General features: G+C 44.6%; 1 protein-coding gene across 3 annotated transcripts in view; it reads left to right on the top strand.

Moving 5' to 3' along the window:
- Positions 1-23,862, top strand: part of SBNO2 (strawberry notch homolog 2) — a 67,300-nt gene that overhangs the window by 10,885 nt on the left and 32,553 nt on the right. For 2 of the 3 annotated variants that reach the window (XM_075037752.1, XM_075037753.1), the window contains 3 exons: positions 2,319-2,542; positions 3,655-3,734; positions 10,709-10,832. In XM_075037752.1, the coding sequence (XP_074893853.1) occupies positions 2,417-2,542; positions 3,655-3,734; positions 10,709-10,832 (330 nt within the window). In that variant the 5' untranslated portion in view covers positions 2,319-2,416. Of the gene's footprint in view, positions 1-2,318; positions 2,543-3,654; positions 3,735-10,708; positions 10,833-22,853; positions 23,113-23,862 lie in introns of those variants that run through there. The other variant, XM_075037754.1, reaches the window with a different exon arrangement.

The following is a 23,862-nucleotide window of genomic DNA, read 5'->3' as shown; positions in this document are numbered from 1 at the left end:
AAGCAGCTTCTAATGAGGCTTCAAGACTACAAGTGGTCGACAAGCTGCATTTGGGGAACTCTGGTGCTAACGTTTGGCTAATAAATCAAGAGGCCTGAGGCCAGTATAACAATATTAATTAGGATGCTGGGGTGCTAGCTAAGTGTTTTTAGCTATTTTTTGCTCCTGGGCTTATGGACTATAAAGCCTGAGTGTGGATTTTATGGTGTAGTAAAAAGAAACCCTCTGCTTGTAAAAGAATGAGACTGCAGTAAATCTCTGGTGAAATAAAGCCAGTGAAAAGGATCTAGGTGATCCCAGGCCTTTGTGAAGAGTATTTATTCTGTTAGCGATTAATTAAAATGGTCTGAGATTTTTGTAGCTTAATGATCTTTTCAGGTAGCCTGGTGTTACTTCTGCTGGTGTATAAACTTTATCCTCTGGAGGTGATGTTTCATTGTGCTTTCCTAGGGAAAAAGCTTGCACCTAAAGGCGTCTTGGTCACTTAGTTTCTTTCTTTTTTTTTTCCCCTCCCCTTTTTGGTGTTTTACAATTTGTCAGGCTGTGGGAAGAGGCAAAGATTGGATTGGCAAACTCTGCAGTCTGTTTAAAGCCACTGCTGGCTAGTCTGCTCCTGGGGAAGTTGCCTTCTGCTCTGCAGCCCCACCCTGATGAGCCACAGCTTTCATCCAGCACGGTCTTGTGAGCTTACATAAACCATGTGCATCCCAGTGTGACTACCTCTTTAGCTAAAATAAAAGGGGGAATACTTTTTTAGACCGCAAAGTGCTTAGCCTCTGGCAAATGATTTAATTCAGTCTGGAAACCCGCATCTTGTGAAGGCATTTGTGTGCCTGCAATTTGTTAGAGGAGCAGAGGCAGCAGGATCGTCGGTCTCTGCTCTTCACCCAGAAAGTCCCCCGAATGCGAGGGCTTTGCCTGGTAACTTTTCATCGAGGGATCCGTGTCAGCCTCTCGACCCTGGCCTTGGCGGAGATGTCGTTAGTGTGGGTTCTGCAGCATGCACATGTGAGCCCTGCTTGGAGGGCAATCCTGGCATGGCTACTGCCACCAGAGAAAGAAAGAGTCACTTTAATTTCGCTTTCCATTACAAATGCAGAAATAATTTTGTCTGGTGAAAGGTCACTTATTTTTAAAGGGACTCTGACTCAGAAATGACTTTTCAAAAATACTACTTCTAGCAAATAGTATCTTCTAAATGATCAAAGCTGGTGTGTTTTAAATTGCAACTTCAGTTTGTGCTACTTAGTTTTTCTGCTTGGCTAGCTTGCTCGATGAGAACATATTGGCAAGTTTCTTTTACTTGGCTGTCATGCTGTGGGCTTCTGGTGGCAGACAGGGTCATGGGAGGCAGAAGAGGGGCCAAGAAAGTGCAGAGGAAGTAGAGATGTCACAGATGGTTTTTGCTTGCTCCTCTGGTTGTATAGGTTGCTTTTACCATCTCTTTTTAAATCCATTAAATCAAATTGGAAATTGGTGTCCTTTGGGGTTATGGAGAATTTAGCGAGGGGAAAAAAAAATCAGAACTTACTTTGGAGGTTTTGACTGAGAAGTTGCACTGAAGGCAATGTCTTATCGTGACGTTAATCCCTGCCAGAGCAGTACTCTTGCTTTAGCAAGCATGATTCTGAAATATCATCTTGCTAGCAACAGGGAAAATGCAAGACAGCTGATAAATTCTTGTATTTGTTAGATTAATAGTATTAATGCTAAAAGTATACTATCTAGTTTGACCTTTGTGCATAGCAGTGGCGAAAAGTATTAGTGCACACTGAACATCTGCTATGAAATTAGGGAGACATCAAAGTACAGCGAGATAGATGTGAGCACGCTCTGACCGTGCGAGGTGATTCACTCGTTGCTCAGCACAGTCATTGGTACTCTGTGGAACGATGTTCCACCTACGTAGCATGTTTTCATGAAAACAAGCGATTTGGGGGAACCGATTGTCATGAGTTTGCACAGAAGGGCAGAATCTTTTTGTATATTAGACAAGAAAATTCCTCAAGCTAAAAACCAGCTGTGTGTCTACTGCAAAAATCACAGATGATTGTGATGATCTACCAGACTTCCGCAGTGTGTTTGCAGTAAGGCAGAGAGGTGTGTTTAATGTAAGTTTGCAGGTCTGGGTGAATTCCAGGTGTGGTGATATTTGAGAACTCTGTTTCCCAGTAAAAACCTCTCTTTTATAAAGAGGCAGCAGGCATTTCACAGACTGATGTCTGTTTACCGATCTCTTAGCTACATTTGGTCTTAGAAGCGGGGTTTTTTTCCTCCCCTTTCTTAAAATTTAAATGAGCATTTCTTTTCCACCCTAGGACATGGTGCAGGGTGAAAAGCACAGATAAAGAACCTTCCACCACTCCATAGCCTGTTCCACCTGCCCTGAGGACTTCATGCGGCAGGACGCAGGCTGATGCCCTCAGCACACCCTGCCATGGACGGGGGGAAGAACTATCCGCAGCACGAGCACCAGCAGTCAGGCAATACACTCTACAGCATCCCCGGCCTCCGCTCGCAGCTTGCTGTGCCAGCCATGGAGGTAAGGGCCCCAGCAGCTTCTCGGGGAGGGGTAGGGAGAAGCTGTTTGGAGGGTGTCACCAGAAGGGGTCTGAGCAGAGCACTCCAGCCTGTCAAATCCTGGGAGTCCTTGTGCATGTTTACAGGAGCCATTTACCAGACTTTCTAGGCAGCTGTCCAGGGACATGAAGTATTGATTGGGAATTCAGGAGGGTTGAGGTGATGACTGTCTACTGCCTTTGAATTGGGAGGAGGAAAACAGGGCTGTGACTAAAACAATTCCTCTCTAAAAGCTGGTAGGTGCCAGGCACCTCAGGAAAGGACTATGCAGAATTGCAAACTTTGTTTCTATCCCAACTGGTCTCTCTGAGACACACTAAATCTATTGCTGGGTCCAGCTGTGCCTTTTTTGAGAGTGGCAGAGATGAATAGGGGTGTATTTGTCCTGATACAGCTGCTAAAACAAGACCAGGTCCCTGATGCATTTGTTCTCAACAGGGCAAAAAGCAAACCTCTATCCCAAAATAGCTTACATGTTCCTGCAGTTTTCTGTTTGTTCATAACTCTTGTTTGAGTTTTGTCACATATAGGAATATAGAGGTTAAAAAAAGAGGCCCACTTCACCAAGTGCATGTTTCTTCAAGCATGAGGTATCATTGCTTTGGACACAAAAAAGGACAGATGAAAGACTGATCTGTAGCTGAGTAATAAGATACTGTATTCTTTCCATGATTGTATTGGTGGTGCATGCTGAGCTAAAAGCTTCCCGTTAATGTTGGAGACTGTTTAGGGAGGTGGGGAGGCAAAAAGAAAAGAACGATGTTTTTGGGTGTTTACCTATGCAAGCCAATTTCAAGTTAATGGGTTGGTGCTTGCTTTCTGCAGAGACTGAGGTTAAAGGGCTAGGAAAGGGGACTGACCCTATTGTCCTTCTGGGGACAGTAATAGGAAAGTAGGTTCAAAAGCTGAAACAGGAGTGTAGCACTCAATTTCTCCTACTATGAGAGATGAAGAGCCACCTCTGCTTATAGAAAGCACTGAGGAAGAGAAGTCATGAGCCTGGCCTCAGATCTGCAGCTGCAGGTAATCATGCCAGACTTCTGCTGCTGTAACTGTTCTGATTTCTCTTTTCAGAATTCCATGCTGGCTGCCGACTCATGGAGTAGCTGCTACCCTGCCTCTTTCCCAACCTCATCTTTCCCAAGTGAAAACCAGTGAGTGCTGTTCTCCTTTTTATAATTCCCCTCTGCTCTTGCACACCCCATGATTCAACTGTTTCTTTACTGCTTTTCTTGTTTACTTTTTTTCACTAACTGATGGGGAAATAATTGCATCACACAGTGATCTTGTGGCATTTCATAAACTGCTACATCTTGAGGAAAAGCAGCAAACAGCTTTTTAAAAAAAAAAAAAGCTAAAAATTTTGATTTCTCGTAAACCTGGAGACTGCTGTAAGGGAGGAACAGCCTTGTTTTAGCCTGGATTTGTTCCACTAATGGAGTTCTTAAAAACACCCCATTAGCAGCATCTAGCTGAGCAAATACATCATGCTATCTCTAGCTTTATACAAATGGTGCAGACAAGGAAGAAGGTATTACCGGTACCAGGTGGCAGACTTACTGGTGAAGTTAAAATCTTTTGCTGTGTAGGTGACTGGAAGCTGACTAAATGCTACCATCTCATGTCTATGTTAAAAAAACGTGCACAGCCCCTAACTGCACAACCCAGAGTTCATCAAGAGTCATGACTTCTTCCTCTGGTTGTAACGGATGTTCTTCACCGATAACCTCATCCCACAAGGTGTGAGGTGATGAGTATGTGCTTGTGTGAGAAATTGTGACTGACTTCTAAGTAAAGCTGCCTAGTATACAGCACAGTTTAGTGCTGTAAAGCAGGGTTGTGATGGGTTTCAGTAACCTTTGCACAGTAACAGTGGCCCTGTCTGATGGGAAAGGCATCAGCTATGTGCTTTTTAGATTCAGTGCAAAAACTTTTCTAGATTACATACCCTAAATAGCATTTTTGGGGAATCTTTGCATAACAATAAACATTGTTCTTCCTTTCCCCCCTTTGTGATGAACCTCCATCCTGGATCAGGAGGTAGGATATGACAGGAGATGTTTGGGACAACATAAAGTGGCCTTGTGCCACTTGGGTGGAACTCTGTTTGGACTGGGAGATGCTGATTGTTGGGAAGAAGGTTTGAAGGCTGATTGACGGCTGCTTTGATCTCTTTGTGAATACAGGGAGTGGCACAGATGTACAGGATGTGTTTTTATTTAGGTCAGAGGTGGGAGGAAGGAAAAATAAAAGAAAGAACTTGATATCGTGAGCTAATAACTGTGTTCCAGGTGCTCGAGGATTTAGTTTAACCTCCTTCCTGAAGGGATTTTAGCATCTTTGTGGAAAAGCAGAGATCTATCCTCGTGAGCGTCTAGAGTTCCAGCCTGGCTGGCAGCAGTGAGAATCAGCTCCTCTGTTCAGAGGGATGAGACGTGTTTTGTCTCTCTGTTAGTTCTACTTGCTTCTCGTGTGCCTGGTCCACCTCAGTCTGCAGAGTGAGCTAGCCAGCAATGATCGGGTGGGTAGAATAGGGCAGTTCCTGATGTAAGATTACCAAGAAGCTGTCCCACAGGTGCTGAACGGAGCTGTGTCTTGCTAGTTACTCCCAAAGTGAGAATTTGAGAGGAGTTACCAGTTTGCTCTTAGCTAGCCTGTTTCTGATTGGAAGAGGGTGTACTTTTTAAGCATGATTCCTGTAAATTACACTTTGTGAGTCCTCAAGAGAGCTATAACAGATTTTCTGTTTTGCTGTATTGAACCACAAGATTAGATTGTGTTCATCTATTGTGTTGGGTTTTCTTCTTTGACCATTTGTTCTGGTTTTGCCCCTCACTTTCTTCCTGTTTAGTGCTGCCCTGCTGCTCATGTCAACTCTGCTGGAAATGTTATAGCCTTCATCCTGCAAAGACATGCCTGTGCATTTAACGCAAATGTAAACTTGTTGACTTTGCTATAGTTACTTTTGGAAATGAGGCTTATTGTAGTGATTATTTGCTAGAGAATTATTTAGCCAAGGCTGCACCTTTAGCTTCCTGTTTTTCATATCCTGGTAACTGTAAAAAATTACCTTTCAGGTGAAATTTTCCATATCTGTATTTCACAAGAAAAGTCTGTCCTTCTGTATTTGAAAACTGCAGCTGAATATTTTTTTAGGTGGATTTTAGGGTTAGGGTGTTACAGGTAGTAATCCTGAAAGGGATGGAAACATTGAAAAATGGGATTTTTAAAGGGAGTTGTAATTATAGCCTGTGTTGTAAAATAGAAAAATGCAGATGGCATTAGAGTTAGTACAAGTTTCTCTTCAAAATTCTTGCAGAAGAAATCTCATTTGCAAATGTCTGTGTTTGGACGTGGCTTATTCTCATAGCAACAGCTTTATCCTGAAGCAGGTTTTTCCTGTTTCTTTTCAGTAGTTAACTTTCATGCTAGAGAATTTCTTTAAAAGATACCAAAGCTTGTCTCTTTGTTTCAGATTTTCTTAACCTGAAAAATGTAAACAGTGTATTAAACCTTGCTGAAGGAACAAATGAGGTTTGGGTCCCCTGCAGGGAAGAGCTGTAGCTCAGTTCATTTCTAAGGCAATTATCCCTGAAGAGCTGGGCTTCCTTTGCAGCTGTAGGCTCAATACATTCCTTGCTTCAGGGAAATCTGGGTCAGTCCACTTGTGCTGTTGGAAGTGTCACACATGTGCAAAAATGTATTTCTCAAAACTTGGAGCAAAGCTTTCTTCCTCAGTTTCCAAAACACACAACCCCCTTTTCTTGCCATTTTCATGCCCTTTTCCACTTTGCCACCTACGTATGGAGTATTCCTTGCTAAAATAGTAAAGTAGGCTTTGAAAAACATGAATTGGTCTAATGATGGGGAAGAAGACTGCCAAACCAATGCTGAGGCAGCCTCTGACCTTGCCAGCTTGTCTCTGATCTTCTGCTGGCCTGAGATGTGCAGTTTCCATCTCTGAATGGAGGGCTATAACATCAGAGCATAAAGTCTGGCCAAAATACATGTAGGAGTTCTCCAGTGAAGTTGCAGCATGGCCCTAGAAGGGCTTCAGATGCATCAGATGTGTGGATGAGCAGCTAGTATGAAGCATACGAGGCAGGCACAATATCACAGTAGTCTAAACAAGTGTTGTTCTAGCAAGCTTAAGCTGTCAAAGTATGGAGACCCATCTTCTGGGAGGGATATGCATTGCATTGCTCACCTCTGAGATGTGGATTCCTGTAAGAGCCTGTCCACAGTGTGTTCCTGTTGTTGAAAGTCTTGGGCTTCAGGAAAATGGAAGAAAATTATCAATTTCTTTACAAAAGAAAAAAAACAAACCAAAACAACCCAACAAAACCATTCTACCCAATAACCTTCTTCTGGAGTATGTGAAATAGCCTTACCCTGAGATCCACTGGCTGGATTGACATCAAATGATTTGAGTCAGTCAGATGTCAGCTCAGATTTGCCTTGTACCAAGCTGTTCCATTGCTGCTATGTTTAGAGTGGATGGCAGCAAAAAACGCAATCTTGCTCTTCAGAGCAATTGTCTGAACTTGATATAATCCAAAGATGCTCCTCACCCAGCTCATAACATCCCAGGACTCAGGGATGAAAGAATTTCTCTGGGCTATCTGCTTTATTACATAAAGAAGGGTCGGAAACATCTCTGCAGTAAGACTGTTGGTGCTCGTTGGATTCTGAACATTGCATACCTTCATGTGCTTTCCTTCATGTTTTCCTGCAGGGAAATGTCCCTCTAGTTAGATTTCTAAAGTTTTTTTTCTTACAGTTGAATTTTTGGGCTTGGTTTTAGTGGCTTGTTTTGCTTGTGTGGCAGGCAGCAGATGCTTATTTTTCTTACCCAGTACCTGTTGGAGGATGTGTACTGGGTCAGCACACAGAACCTCCTCTTCACAGAACGAAATGCTGGTTTCTTCAAACTGAGCTCTTCAGCTAGATTCCCTCTTTTGTGAAAGAGAGTTCAAACAGAAGTGGGAGACCAGCATTCCTTCCTTTTTGTCTGTGTGGTTTCATTGGAGTGGCTACCTTTCCACAAAGCAAAGTGGTGTTGATGTTGGCTGAGTTGCAATGGAGCATTCTTCTTCTGGGGGGCTGATTGGAGCCAGTGCAGCCTCTTCTGTCTGAAGAGCACAGCGCTTCTCTGGACTAAACTTTACCTTAGTGCAGAATAGTTTCTCTAAGAACTTACGACTAAATGCGTTTAGTCATTTGGGTTAAAGTCTGGTTTTATTCAGCAAGATCAGCACTTGGTTTTCTGCAGCTGAAAGAAGTAAAATAAGATGACTCCAAACTCCCTAGCATTAACTCATTAAACTCTGATCTCAGCACAGAAGAGATGAGTTTCACTGACTAAGTAATAAGCATATGTATTTAATTATTATGAGGTTAGTAATTGATGTAGGGCCTTGATTGCTTCAAGAGCCAACCTTAATGGTTAAAGTGAATCAGTGTCCTGAAAGGGACTGGTGTAGCACTTGCCCACAACCGTTGGATGGACCTCAGTTGTGCGTGTCCCTGGCAGTCTTCCCAGTTTGATCAGAGGGCTTTTGGCTTGGGGATGGGCCAGGTTAGCTGGAGCCTCGCTCTTCATGAGCAAGCTGAGCGTCTCCATGACAGGACATGGCTTGCAGTGTTGGAGCTGATGAACTCAGGTGGAATTTTCTATTCTCCAGGACACCCAGTTCCTTATTCAGTGCTGCAGCTTGAAGTCAGATCTTAGGATTTGAGTGCAAATGGGCAGTCTTTTGTCAATCCAGTGTGATTAAACCCAGTATAAATTTCCTTTCTAAAATGATTTTTAGTTATCCAGTGAACACCCTTGGCCTCTGAGGGGAAGCTGTTGACCCAGAGTAGCTTCCATGGAGCAGTTTACCAGTAACTAAATCCTGGAGAGGGTGAGCAGGTGCATAGAGGGCAATCTTGCTATGAGGCTGTTTTCACATCTTTGCTTTGGCAATATAGCAAGGTTCACATATTTGATTCTTTCAGTTAATGTGTTTTTTTTTTCCCCCCAGTTTAATTCAAGCTAACTTGTCACTGGCTTTATGCCAGCTCTTCAAATGAGGTTGAATATCTTTAAGTTCTTATTCAAAGAAAGGTGAAGCACAGCACCAAAGGTACTAAAAGGACTTCAGCAAACACTGCGTACTTGCTGGCTTTCCTAAGAGGATCTCAAAGCAGTGCACTGAGTTGCTGTTGGCTCTTGTTTCAGACTGCAAGAAGAAAGTGCATCTCACATTCACAGATTTGAAAACCAAGATTAAGGGAAGCAAAATAACATACCAGAGCTGGTCATTCCACAGCAGTTCAGGCCAGGGAGGTTGGGGCTGTCTTGGTCTCCTTCCTGTTACCTTAACTGACTCTTGTCTGGACCACGAGGTGCTGGTGAAGTAGGAGGCGATGTTCACTTTTCCAGTAAAAATAGTTTTCCCCTTCCCTGGTTAGTTCGTTAGCGCTGGCCAAGCTCTGGCCTCATGCAAGAGAGACAGTGAGACCACAGCAGTTTCAACTTGAAAGCAATTTAAACAAGCCTTTCCCTGTGTGTAAATACATTCATTCCCAGAATCTATGCACAGATTTTAATTTGCCTGAATGGATTAGGAGGAGCCAAGAGTCAGTGCTGGGTTGTCAGAGCTATTAGGTGCAGGTGTGCTAAATCCACCTCTGCATTCGCACAGGGTTAGGTCGCTGTTTTGGTGTATCTCTGCAGTAGGTAAAACAGTGGCAGCACTGAATAGAAGGAAAAAAGGAAAAGAGGAGGAGGGAGCTGTTCCTTTTTGAGTGTATTATCTTTAATGATGAAAAAAGAGCAGGAAAATATATTTAGCAGAGCAAGATAACTGTGTTTGCACATAAATACATATGTAGATGTTAAGCATGGTGTATTAATGAGCTGCTAGCCACACATGGCATTTTAATTGCTTAATAGTGCTTTGGCAGTGCAGTCATTCCCTAGCTCGGCTCCTGGGTAGTATTTCTTTTTAAATTTTGTTTCTCCCTCCCCCTCCAGTGCCTTGTTAAAGTTTATTGCTGTGGGTTCTGTAACTCTGGCATATGAAGAACATACAACTTGCCACAAGAGGAAACCAGTCAGATCGGGTGAAACGTTTTAGTGGTTCCAGCATGCAAACGTGTTGGGTGGTGATTGCCCAAGCAGTGAGTGCATAGCCCTTACGGGAAAGATTACGAAGCACATTCCTTGCTCCTGGAGGAGAGGGAAAGGGCTTGCCTGTGTAATAGCAAAACCAGAAGACAATCGATACAGGCCAGAGGCTACTCCTGGGAAGGAGGAGGGGAATTGACTGCTTTTTTGCAATTCTTACCTCCTTTCTGCTCAGAGGAAGCCGAAGCTGGGGGCAGGGAGGCAGGAGGAAGCACTGGCATGTGCCCTACCCAGGAGGGAGCAGTTGGAAGACCTTTGCTTTTTTCACTTGTTAGTTCAGCAGAGAACTTGCTTTGTAACTAGGTATGATCAGTTAAATCCATAATTCATCTCTGCCTGGGCTCATAGTTCTGTCTAGGGTTGCATGTCCCTAACCCTTCCATTTTTATCTGTCTTTAAGTTAAGATCTGTGAGCGGTAAACCTCCCTGTTGAGGGTGTGCAAAGGGTGGTGTTTTCTTTCCCTGCCTGTGCTAGTTTGCAGGGCTGTTTCAGTTTTATGGCCTGAACTAGCGTTTGGGTGTGATATTTCTGAGAAACTTGATGCTTGTCCTTATGTAGTGTGATTGTCAGGTTCCATCACACCCATCAAACGCTTGGCACTGGGACATCTCAGAGGCTTAATTTTGCTTTGTTGTCAGGACTGAAATATTATTTAGTCCTGCAGAACGTTTTTATCTATTAAATCCTTCCCGGTTTACACAAACTGCCGAGAATTGAATTCTTAATACAGCTTTCCGGACTCTTGCACTACTGAGTTTGGGAAGTAGGATATAACTGGTAGATGTATAATTTTGCCTAGCTTTCTCTTTTGGATAAACACAGCTTTTTTTAATATCAGTCTCCTGTATGTGTCATCCCACATTTGCAGCTTCACTGCTGATGATGGAGTCTGAAGCAACCTGAGAAATGCTCAGGACTGACAGGAAATAACTGCTTTTCCCATTTCCTTACAGGCAATATTTTAATTCCCCTCACGATTTTTATATGAATTCCATCAGCAGACCACATTTCTTGGATACAAACTATGCATCTGTGGACCCCACTGACTTCTTACCAAAAAATGGTGATTTTCCTCAGGTAAGTACATAGATAGTGATGGCTTTGGGGGAGAATGGTACTTTATGGTGATGGGTTTTATTTTTCAGTCTTGCCTTATTGAGGGGAAAGGAAGAGATGAGCAATATCTTAAATTTGTCCAGAACCTGATAGGAATTGTGTGCAATTGGGATAGATTCTCTGACAACAGCAATTCAGAAGCTATCTGTTGGCTTGGTAGGAGCTTCTCTGTGGTAAAATTGCTTCTGTCTTTTAAAGTGATGTTTAACACAAACACTGAAAGTGCATGGGAGAATCCTGTTTGCAGGAGGGTTTTGGTAAGTATGAATTTGAACATGCTTCAGACAATTAAGTCATTTGCCTCCAGAAACACTCTTCACTTGCGTATGTTGCATGTGCGTTCTCAGTGATTACAAGTGGCGGATTCCTGAATAGTGAATATTTAGGGATTACATCAACTCAGTGCCTAGCAAATTGAGATTGGAGCCAGTTTATTTTTTGCAGGGCTGAAGTGTGGGAGGAATGAATAGTCAGCTTGGTTCATTTGGCATCTCTAGGGACCAAGAGGCATCCTCACCTCAGGGATCTCTCTGGGTGGGAAGGAGCTCTTTCCATGGAGTTTTTGAAATGTTGCACTGGCTTTTGGCATCATCTCATGATAAAATTGGTCAGTAAAGACTGGAAAGCAGCTGATCTGACAGAGCTGACTTGGCATGAAGAACAGACTAGCTATATCCTTTCTAGGAGTTAATACAGATATTATCAGTGTCTGGCTGTGTAAGTTCTTTGTGTTAGGGTTTCCCTCAGCATCTGAAGATACATAGTGAGTAAAACTGCAGAATGTTACCCTGCTCTGACCTATCAAGGCAACAGCCAAACTGAATGAACTCCCTAGTCTCAGCTCTCCTATCTCAGTAAGTCTCTGTTCTGGTTATCTGGGAAGCATGCAGGTGCCAGATGCAGTCCAGCATCCTGCCTCAGGCAGGCAAAGGGCACAGCCTGCCATGCTTCAAAACCCTGTGGGAAGTAGCCAAGGAGGAGGAGTACAGGCAGAGTTACAGGGCACCCCTTTACTTTCAGCCCCTGACTTGTGTCCTGAACTGCCACTTGAGCATGACTCTCCCATCAGACAAGAAACATGAGAAGGAGCAGGGCAGTGGCAGTGTTCTGGGATGGACACATGCTTCAAGCCATGTCCAGAATAGCTTTTGTGGTCAAACAATGTTACAGGGAGCTTATATTAGAAATTAGTGATGTTTTTGTTTGTTTGTTTTAGTATGCTTAAGGTCTTCTAATGAGACCTGATAAACAGGTTGGTTGGGGGCTCATCAGTTGGTGACAGATTGGACCTTCAAGCCTCAGGGGTGCTTGAAGGGTCTCAAAGGAACCTTTAAGGTGTGCAAAATCATGGGCTCTCTTCAAAATCTTCATTTATGTCATCTATAAGTCAAACTTGTTTCACTAAAAGTTTTGGTTTTTTTCTGTTCACAAAGAAGCTTACCAGCAGAGCCAAGCTTCCTTTGAGTGTGGGAACTAGCTAATCTGAACATCACAGTTGTCTGCTTCAGGTTTGTGACTTGGTGTGAGATATAAGCACTGGGGCACTGTTTGAGTGTTGAGTGAGATGGAGCAGAGTTTGGGGTTTCTTTCCCCTCTTCTGTGTTCAGGTGAAGACTGACCTTTCTAGATGTTTCACTATTAATTCTAAGCATGCCTTACAACGTAGCCCTAAACTGCTGAAAACAGCACAAGGGAGACACAAGGATAAACTGGGGCAGTACGGATGTACTTTGTGCTAACATCGTGCTTTGACACACCAAGAAATACTTCAGTAGGCCCCGTTAAGCTGCTGTGCACTTTTGAATGTATTTTATTTTCAGTAACTGCTGAATGTCAAGACACATGTATAAACAGAAACTTTCTTCTTTGTAATCTGTCTCTTCTTCCTGCATGGTTCATTAATTGATGCAGCAGCAAATTGATGCATTTCCCCTCTTCTTGAGGGGGATGTGTTAATTCCCCCCCATTGTGCTTTTATTTTCTTGGCATGGCTAAAGAGAGGTTTTGAACCTCCTTGGGGCTCTGATTTTTGCAGGTTTGGATTTACATATGCTGGGGATTTGTGCCTTCTGAGGTGAGCCACTGGTGTGGTAGTCCCAATTCAACTCCCTGAGGAAACCTGCTGGGAGTGCCTCATGTTAGTGACTTGCCTGACGCAGCGGGTCTGGTCAGTCACCAGTAGCTGTTGACCAGAGTCTTCTAACTGGATAAAACCAGATAAGTAAATGAATCATAATAGCATTGATCTTTGCTCCTTGCAGAATTAATTGCGGGAGAAATGAGACAGAAATGTGATCTCATCAACTTGTGGAAGGCATTTAACAGTCTGCGATGGGAAGGAGGAGAGGGGTCCTCTCCATAGGTCTCAGCTTGCAGGTCTGGTGTAATCTGGCTGATGGGTTTAACGGGAAAAGGGCTTAATTATTTCTTTAACTTACGTATTTTCTAGTATCTAAGTGGTCGATCAGCTTCCTTCCCCTGCTGCATCATGGAAATTGATCTCGGCCAGCTTGGAAGAACAGATTTTTGGAGATTCTTTGTGAGAAGGAGATGCTTCTTTGTGTTGGCTAGGTCATAAAAGAGCAGGAGGCCTCTAAGACAAACCAGGCATAAGTGACCTCAGATGATTTCCAGAACAAGAAATAATTCTTGTGCCACTCATCCTTTTGGAGAGGAAGTGATGGATGGGAGTGAAGTCGTTGTAGGCAGTTACTCTTGTGCTTGGACTCTTTCTTTCCAATAGAGTCTCTGTCTCTGAATCTAACACAGCCAAGCCAGTTGTTTTGCTCGGTTATTGTACCAAGTAATAGCAGGTAGTGCCATGTATGTTCCCATGAGGAACAGAGCATTTTTATAGGTGCTTTTCTGTCCTGTTTGGTGGTTGTCTGTAAGCCTTTGCACTGAGCGTTACTGCTTGGGGCTTTCTGGAGATTCCCACAGAGAACCCAAGGCAGTGATGTGTCACCCTGTGTGCTCTGAAACTGAGAAACAGTGAGTATGACCTTTGTTAGAGCTTTGTTTTCCAGTCTGAAACTGATCTGATTGAGTTCGTACCTCAGAAGGATGGTGTCTGTCTAGAGCTGACACAGGGCAGGTGGACATGAATGCTCGCCAGGTGTCTGGTGTGACAGTGCCCATTAATGTGAAATAATGCTAGTGGTGTGCTCTGTCTCTCTAAGAGGCATTTCAGTCTTTATAGTCATCCTCCAGTTCAAATGGCTTGTCCTGCTGAAGTACAGAGCCAGATGAGCCTTTCTGAATGCTTTGCTTTTGACTTTTGAGCTTTCTACATAGTTTGCTTCTATTGCTCTCACGTATTAGAATGCAATAAGCACTAACCTGGAAATCCATTGATAAAACCTAGAACTTTCTGAACAACTAGTTATTGCTCATCTAAAGAAAAGCTGATGATTTTTTCACAGGAGCTAAAATTAGAGCTTGGATCTGGTAGAGCAGCAGGCACTTAACTGGAGGCAGTGGCATCAGTATGGAGTCATCCAGGAGCGTCCTGGAGCTTTTCCATCCCTTGCTTCAGCAGTATTTTCCACTTTACTGATTTCTTGCTGTCCCAGATGCCACACTGTTAAATATTAACTATCTGTCTGGAAAGCTGAAACATGCCATTCAGAAGGTGTGCGAGCAGCTTGGGTGGTTACCTCTTTCCAGGTGACTGTATAGGAAAGTACCTATCTTTTCCACGCTTGCCTAGTGCAGTGGTAGGAGTGGCAAGTCCCATTAAACTTTGTGCTGTTACGACCATGGCAAACAGAGGAGTGAAACCAGAGAGAGAACATGAGGAGTCTGCTGCATGCTTTGGTAAGAGATTCTTGATTAAATCTGTGGTCACTGGGCAGACAAGGTAGATTGGATGTTTACGTGAGAACTTGTGCTGCCTTCATACATGAATACAGACTATTCTCTTGCCTTTGCTCAGATGCCAAAATGTGGTCTGTGATAGTTTATCAGCACAGGAGAGCTTGCTACCCCCTTGGGTTACAGCCCTTTGTGTAACTCAGCAGCCTGCCAGTGCTTGACTTCTGCATGCTGTCCTGAGGGGTGCAGAGGAAGGAGGTGGAAGTGTCATCTCTGATCTGGAGTGATGCTTTGTAATCCCTGTGTGTGATCTGACAGCGAGCCGATGGATGCTGCCTCCCCAAAATGTACCTGTGGCCGTTCTAGGCTGCAGCAGGACTCCAGCCTGGCCTCAGACTGCGTAGCCTGTAGGCAGCTTGTCTCCTTAAAGAGTTTTCAAGGAATACTGAAAAAGGGTATAAAAGGTCTAAAGAGCAAATGACTAATGATTCTGAGGCATTTGTGTAGTAAACACTTTCTGTTGGTGGCAATGATTGGAGGATTGTTCACGTGCCCTATGGTTTGGGGGACTTGAGGGTTCAGAGAGTGGAAAGGCTGACGTGTTTTCCTCCAGCACTGTCATTTGCTTTCCCTCTATCTTCTCTCTGTATTTTGTTATGGAGGCCCTCAACTGGCCCTTCAGAGTGTAAAGGCTTTGCTGGCCTGAGAGTGCCATGAATGGGTGTTGCCATGTTTGTTAATTGCTCTGGGAACTTCTTTTTAGTTGAATCATTTGCTGCTGCTGCTGCTTGGGTCTGGTGAAGAGCGATTTCTATGTGCACTGCAGCAGCCTTGCTGAATGGATTTCTGCATATTGGAAAAGGTGCTTCATTTCCATGGTCAGAACAGCCTAATGTGAACTTGAACTTGTTTCCTCCCCAATATTTTTGCTTTTTGGCTTGCTCTTGGGTGATTCATCCTTGCCGGTCTATTGGCATTCTTTATATAAACAAGTGGCTTAAACTGAGGTTTAGAAAAAAATTATATGAGGCCATATTGGGGTCTGATAGCATTTCTTGATCTTGGGAACTGTTGTTTTAAGCCAAAGTCTTGCCCCGGCCCTGTGGTGTCATCTCCTTATGGAAAAAGTCTACTGACTGCACACATGTCCTTAGAAATCAAAGTTCTGAGGAGAAGCAGGTTTTGATTTCTATTGCTTCCCTCACTTTCTGCTGTTTATTTCTTCAGTCTCAGGTGCTGGTGAGTTGGAGTCTAGTGCTTGTGTGCAGTAATTCTGCTGCAAAGGCATTTTTATCATATCAATGCTATCTTGTGTCACTGGTGGTAAGAGCTGTTAATTGCCACAACAAAACACTAAATCCAGGAGGATTTGGCACCTGCTGTCCCTTGGCAGGTGTGTGTTTTGAGCTGTAGTCTGTCCCCAGAGCCGTATCATAAAAAGCAGAGCAGCTTGTTCTAGAAAAGCATACCTCTCATGTAAATACTTGCTGCTCTTAGCCACCACAGATTTTTCTTTAAACTTCACTGTTCTATCCTGTTTAGAATTACTTAAAACACACGACTCTGCCCATTTCCTCTGAGCCTTTTGTTATCTAAAATGAACCTGCCTGTTTCTGATAGTCAATCTGTATTTCCCTTTGCTTAACTTTATTTGACTGGCTCCTTGTGACTATCCAGAACAGAACTTTTCTGAACACACAGAAGCCACCTCTTCTGACTTCATCTGCCATAGGTTACACTGAAAAATAAAACCTATCTTTTTGGAGCGAGGGTGAGCAGCTCCTGTTGAGCATGGAAGGTGTGGACACAGCAGGTGTGCAAGGGGACTCTGCAGAAGCTCCTTCCTTTTCTCCTCAGTGAAGCAACTCCACGTATAAATGCTTTGGCAGGAAACTGGGGTACCCTTTTTAAAATTTGAGTTGTGCTTGGACTGGAGGAAGGAGGTCAGTCCAGATTGATTTAGCTTGTGGGGGCAGGGAGGAATTGGCTGCTCTTGCGTAGGGTCATTTGCAGTAATGCCGTAAAGATGCAGTTACAGCCTTGTTTGATCTGCTTGTGGTGTATGGGGGCTCTTGACCACATGTGTTAATCATAAACCAGCCCTTTTTTCACTACCAGACCCTTGCAATCTCCTATTAATCTTTCTTGTTAAAGGGGGGGGAGGGGGAGAAATTAACCTACTCTTAAAAAAAAAGTATTAATTTTTAAAAGTGCTTCAGTGCACAGAGCTGTAGTGATTTAAGAGAAATCAATATAACAGTTATTAAATTATATTATATGAAAGACTTGGTTCTGACTGAAATGAAGAGTTTCCTGGAATAAGAAACGTCCTGGAACTTCCTACCTATTGCTGTCCTGGAGTTATGTCTACAGGGAATACAGATATTAAAATCAATTTGAAGACAGTTAACTGGCTCTGGTGCCTTTGAAGCATTTTATGAACAAGTTGCTTTACATGCTCATGTCTCTGTTTTTGCACTCCAGGGTTGGGGTTTTGGCTGATTTAATTACACTTTATAAACACTTTCGGTGAGATGCCTAACAGTTACTTCAGGCCTTTGTTTAGAGAAATGAAGGCTGTGATTATAATGGCTGATGTGACCTAGTTACAGTAAGTATGGTGAAATTGTGTTGGTGATGACAGTGTGGACTCCTCAGCAGGATGGCCGTGAGTATGGTACTTGTGTGTCTGCTACTGCCCTGCTGTCGGTGTGGGCTCCTGCATCGCTGTGGCTCACCGCGTGTAGGATGCCTGGGTGATGATCTGCCAGATAATGCATTTTGGGATGATCCACCAGATAACATGGCCACACACCCACCTGAGCTCCCAACTTGGAGCTGAGTGAGTATTGCCATCGGTGTACGAGGAGACAGTGGCATCAGCCTGGGCTGTTGGCATGTGTAAAGGGTTTGGCTGCTTCGGTTGTGAGCTGTGTGAAGGTCAGCAGTGCTGGAGACAGGCATGCCAGTAGCTGGTCGGTGCCCATGCACTGGGTTCACGGTGAAGGGCCAGAGCAGGCAGGTATGTGCGGGTGCTGCAACCCTTTCCTTCAAGGGCTCAGGCATCAGTGCAGGATTCACCGACTCAGTGCTTGGTTTGCTCTGATCGTCTGATTTAGCCACCCTGAGCTGGCTACCGAGGAGGAGGGGACACATCTGGGATGCAGCTTATGTTATTCTAAAGCAATATCTCCTTTTGGTTGGATGAACTGTATTTCAGGAGTAAATCTTTCCCTTCCATATATAAGCGGAGCTCTTGGGACTATCTCAGGTGGAGATACCTGTGGTTAAGTGAGAGTAATTCTCCTTTTGAGGCATAACTTGTTGTCAGTCGTGCTTGACTGTGGATTGCAGGAGCTGGCTGGGATGCCCTAGGGAGGGGCTATGAGGGCCTGGAGGGCTCTGGCATCTCCCCTATTCCAGACTTGTTAGTTTTCATCTGTATTGCTGCCTTCAGACAGTGATGTCCACCTCTAGGCAGGAGAAAAAGCACAGGAGGTGATGGAGAAATGCATTCTGAAGTTCTTGGCAAGCACTATTCTCTGCCTCCTCCCCTTTGTAAAGCTAACAAAAGCGGGAAAAGTACTGGTCTGAAACACAGAGTGCTCTTAAAAAATGCTGGTAATATAATTTAATAGCAGACCACTGGGAGATGTTTTAAAATAGATGCTTTAATTCAAAGCAGAATGGGTCTGAGTCAGTCTGAGTGAGTTTCCCTGTCTCCAGTTCCGCTGGCGGTCACTGTGTGTCCTGATCCATAATGCGCTCAAAACACCAGTGGTCCTACCACAGCAGTCACCACAAGAAATACTGCCTCCGACATGAACACCTTCTTCAGTCATTTTTCTTTCCCCGGCCTCATATGTATGTTATTCCCTGAGTCACAGCATCTCACTGCCTGCTGCCATGCACTAGTTTCCTCCAGCTTTCAGGATCACCTGCAAGAGTTTACTCTTTCGCTGGCTTTCCTTTATGCTTCCTGAGTTTTCCTGCTTTCTCCTTATTTTAAGGAGGGACGCCAGCCTGGGAGTTCCCCTCTGCGCTTGCTCAGTGGCAGGCTGTCTCCTGGTCCTCTCCCCATTCCTGACAAGCAGCAATTGCCTTCCAAATTTCCAGTCCTCAAGGGAGCCGTGTGCTGGCAGGGCTTGCAGATCTGAACACCCCCCTCGCACACACTGAATTTCATCTCTGGTTATAAAATACCTACCAGCTGCTTCGTTATCCTTGTTCTTAGCATCTGTTTTAAAAATAAGCCATTTGTGGTCTCAACTCGTCAAAGCCTCTCAGTGCAGTCACTCACCATGCACCTTGCTTCCTCTCGCTCGCTTTTGAAACTAGAGCAGAGGCTGCCCTGTGCGTGGCAGGAATGGCTCTTGGTTCTCAAAACAGCCAAAATGCAAAGCAAAGCCTTGCACCCAGCTGAGTGAAACCAGTCGTGTCGTGGGAACAGGAAAAGCAAGGCATGGGCTGTACAATACGTACTCTCCCATCTTTCATCCCTCTGAAAAAAACCCAACCTTGTTAGGACAAACTGTAGCGTGCAGGTATTTAGTACTCTTCTACCCTTTAGCTACTCTTAGACTTATTTTTCCAAGACACATTGCTGCGATCTGATTATGTGTCCTAGGCATTGCTCAGGTATCCCTGCAGCTGCCTGTTTGCGTGGGATGGGTACCCAGCAGCTTGGCTTGCAGACACATTCAGGGGCCCGATGGCTTTTTTCACAAGTGTCTCACTGAGTCAGGAAGCTGAGCCTGGAGTGTGCTTGGACATGTCTGAAAACCCTGTCTTTTGGCAGCGAAGTGTTTTAGGAAATTTGGTCCTGGGCTCTTTGGTTATGTGAGGGTGATGAGCTGCCAGGTCTTCTCCTGTGCAGGTGTGTTAGTCTATATTGATTTGTATTTGTGCTTTCCTAGAAGTTCAGCAAATGCTTTCAAGAAACCATCAGCATGTTCAGGAAGCTGTCCGGTAGGTCAGTGATTAGGAGGTGGTAGAGGATGCTGTGAAGGTTACCCAACAAAGTAACTAATTGGGTTGTTGTTGTGCTTTAACCCCAACTAGCAACTTAAGCACCACACAGCTGCTTGCTCATTCCGCCCCCCCCCCCCCCCCCCCCCCCCCCCCCCCCGCCGCAGTGGGATGGAGGAGAGAGTCGGGGGGGGAAAAAGTTAAACTCGTGGATTGAGATAAGAACAGCTTCATAGGACAAAAAGGAAGAGAATAATAATGATAATAATAACAATAATAAAATGACAATAATAAAAGAATTGGAATATACAAAACAAGTGATGCACAATGCAATTGCTCACCACTTGCCAAACGATGCCCAATTAGTTCCCAAGCAGTGATCTACCCCCCCCTCTCCCCTCCCCCCAGTTTATATACTAGGCACGATGGTACAGAATATTCCTTTGGCCAGTTTGGGTCAGCTGCCGTGGCTGTGTCCCCTCCAAACTTCTTGTGCCCCTCCAGCCTTCTTGCTGGCCAGGCATAAGAAGCTGAAAAACCTTTGACTTGGTATAAACACTACTTAGCAACAACTGAAAACATCAGTGTGTTATCAGCATTATTCTCCTACTAAATCCAAAACATAACACTATACCAGCTACTAGAAATAAAATTAACTCTATCCCAGCCGAAAGCAGGACAGTTGTACATTTCAGATTTTGCTGGAAGACAGTAAGTCAAATTCATATGAATGCTGGAATAATTCTGCTTTCCTGTCCCTGTCTGTCAGCATGCGTGTTCACGAATTAATTGTGGAGAGCAGAAATGCTGTGGCATGTCTTCTCCCCTAGGACAGGTTGTTAAAATTCTGGGTGGCGGTTTCTCACAGGTTATCTTATCTTCTGGGATTATATTACTGTGGTCTTGCAAAATCAATTTAGCAGTCCTGGTTATCTATAACAATGTCCTACATCTTGCTTCCTTTTGGCGGTCCAGTTTTGTTGCCTACATTTTGTCCTATTTGTCTAACAGAAAAGGAAGAGGAAATAAATCACCTGCTTTTTAAAGGTTGCATAAATAGCAAGACCTTGGTAGTCTTAGGCAAGAGTTGGTGGTTTAATCAAGGTCACACAGCAAGGCAGTCACCAGCAGGTCATTAATTAAGACATATAAAAAAATGTATTTGGTCTCTTTACTTCAAATGTATCATTAAAGCACCTATCCCAAGCTCCAGGGCACTACCAGCTAATTAAATACAATCAAATTCAGATAAAAGCAGCAGTGAAAACCCACTGCCTTTCTCCACCCCAAACCAGCTGCCCACAGAAACCAAAGCCTTCATTTTCACCACAGTTCCTGCAGAATGCCTCTTCCGTAGCAGCACTCGTGTAACTGTTGCTCACAGCCTTCACCGAGAGGTGAAATGTGCTCTAATAACAGGAAGAGCCCAGCAGCGATGCTCCGGCTCCTCCCGGGACGAGGGCTGCTGGGGCTGCCCTTTCCTCACTTTCTCCGACCGCGGCACCAGCATCCCTGGCTGCAGTCCGAGTGCCTGGGGAAAGGCATTCTTCTTTCCCATTTGCTTATTGAAAAAACTCTTCTGTACTAGGTGTTTTGCACGATGGAACGTGGATCCTCATTATTAAGGGCTATTAATGTATTAATCCCTGTGGAACTGCTGTGCTGCAGTGGGTTGGGCTGTGTACCCAGCTGCCCTTGGAAATGAGCCCCGTTGTGGGTTTGTGTCCTGCAGGTGGTTTTTCAGCCCCAGGACTCAGCGTGTCTTCCTTGCAGGGGCCAGTCCTCTGTGCTCATCCGACGTCGTAAAGCAAAACTATCCTCTTCCGCTTTGTCTCCCCTGATTCTCAGAGGGGTTGGAGAGCACCTCATTTTCCACTCTCATCTCTTGCAGCCTGGTAGGGCCTTTGCTGTCTTCTCAAAAAACAGAACTATGGAGTGACAGAAGTGCCTTGCAATGTGGGATTTTCCAGCAGTTCTTGGCATAAAGTCCCAAGAGCTCTTGTATCAGCAATGACAGCAGGCACCAAGCGCAGAACAGTGACGAGCTGCGTTTCACTTGAGGCCACGCCATGGTTGCGTGGAAAGACTCGGAGCAAGAACGGAGAGATCGGTAGCCAGCGCTCTTCTCCCCGTCCTCAGCACATGCATCTGCACTGCTGGGTTCGTGCTCTGCCGGGTTTGCCGGTCAGGTTGAGTCCTTCTCCCTGCCCTCTGGCAGCATGGCTGCCTGAGAGTGTTCAGCAGCGTAGCTGTGCTCCTGGACATGGCGTGGGGCAGCGTCCAGCCCGGGTCTGTGCCGAAGCAGCCCCTGGGCACTGCCTGGGGAGCTCGGGGGCACTAACCCCACGGCCAGAGCCCGGCACCGATGCTGCTGCCGGCTGTGCTAGGGAGAAGCAAACAGGAACCTCTTGCACACAAAGCAAACAGAAAAGTTCTCATGTTTTTTCTGGAGGGCTGTGGGTACTCTGGCAAATTCACTTCTTCTTGAGCCTCAGACTGTGTCGGAGCAGACTTTCCTTAAGCTTGTGACGACCAATTCCCTTTCAGATGTCCCCTTTTTGTGCCTTTTTCCATTTCCCACCAGAAATTTTACTTATTTTTGTTACCAAAACTGTTAAAGTTAAAAGGGAAGGCCTTAGAAAAAAAGGCAAAGTTCCTGGACATGGAGAAATAACAGTGATCTAGAAAAGAAAGTTAAGAAAATGGCTACTCCTTTTTATGTTCTAATTGCAATATTTGGGGTGGGGCAGATACTGAAGACAAAAGAAAGCACATGGGTCTTGGGAGGGCGAAAGAAACAACTTGTGAATACTTTTCATAATATTTTTCAGTTTGATTACCTCATCTGAGCCCCTGAAATCAGGAGGGCAGGAACCCCCAGCCCCAAAGCAGGGGCTGCTGTGGGGCAAATGCTGGTGTTTTCTTTGGTGACCGGGGGGGGGCAATCGGCCAGCGGGAGCCAGGCTCCTGCCCGGACCTCTCCTGCCCCACGTCTGGCCGCACCGCCACGGAGCACAGCTTTGTTTACAGTGTATCTGTGGTTGAATTACACCACATACAGTAATTCTCATCGCATTGCCAGTAATTTCACTGACTTACCAAGCAGGCATCATTTCCTGAAAGTCAGCCCTTGTACTTAGAGGAAGTAAGAGCACTCTCCTTCATGACTAAACACTATATGCAAATTTCCACAGGCTTAGGACAGACACACTGTATGGCTGTCCTTTTTTCCTCCATTTTCACTCCTTTCTTCTGCATGTTAATTTTTAAAAACCCTTGATGAGCTCTCTTCCTGGCTGTTTGCTGCTGTTGCAGTCATGAATGAAGACCTTTCTCCGTTATATACTGAAAAATCTCACCTTACTGCTTCATCCACGTCCTGCTCTGCCGACAGCAAACTGAATGCTGTTTTAAAATGTCCCAAATGCAGTTCTGGCTAAAGTTCCCATCTCTCTACAAGGTAATTCCTGATTTTTCTTTTTTTTTCTTCCTCGTGTGTTTTGCTTGCGAGGGCAGCCAGCTCCAGCTGCTCCCCTGGGCTTGTGTCCCCCCTGTAATTTTTGCAATGGCAATAGAGGTTTAGGGGTGATGACTTGACGCAAGGCAGTGGGAGCAGATTTACTGTGCTGAAGATGTGATTTGTATTTTGCTGAAACATGTGTTACTTGGAGACTGTTCCTGTCGGTTAGAACTTGGTCACTAACTGCGAAACTTGGAGGAAAAGGAGCTGTGTGGAGAATTGATCGGTGTGTTTATGTAGTTGTAATGGCTTTCAGGAGTTTTATTTTTAAACCAGACACTGGGTACAGAAAAGCAATGGAAATGCTTGCCGGCCAGAGCACTGAACCCTTAAGACTGCAAGTTTATTGCCCCATATTTAGAAAGACTGAGTTTTGGCAGCTAAAAGATTTTCTTTTAGTGATCGACTGCTTACATTGCAGCTGTGAATTCTTGATTCTGTCTTTCCTGAACATAATTTGCTTAATCTGTGTTTTTCGAGATATCAAATCTCACTTGTCTTGGCAGTGTAGCTTTGTTTGTGTATGTGTATTTGTGTATGCTTGTGTATATATACATTTGGTGTTCTAAACCTCTGTATCAGCTGAGTGCTATGTAGGGGAGTAATCCGTAGTTGCTGTGCAGAAGGAGTAGTTGTTCCCTCTGCGTCTGGATTGTGAGCAAATAAACCATTTATATTGATGGCCAAAAA

The sequence above is a fragment of the Buteo buteo genome, chromosome 10, assembly GCF_964188355.1.
Source record: "Buteo buteo chromosome 10, bButBut1.hap1.1, whole genome shotgun sequence".
Lineage (NCBI taxonomy): Eukaryota > Metazoa > Chordata > Aves > Accipitriformes > Accipitridae > Buteo > Buteo buteo.
The sequence above is the reverse complement of the archived record's forward strand: the minus strand, read 5'-3'. Positions and strand labels throughout refer to the sequence as shown.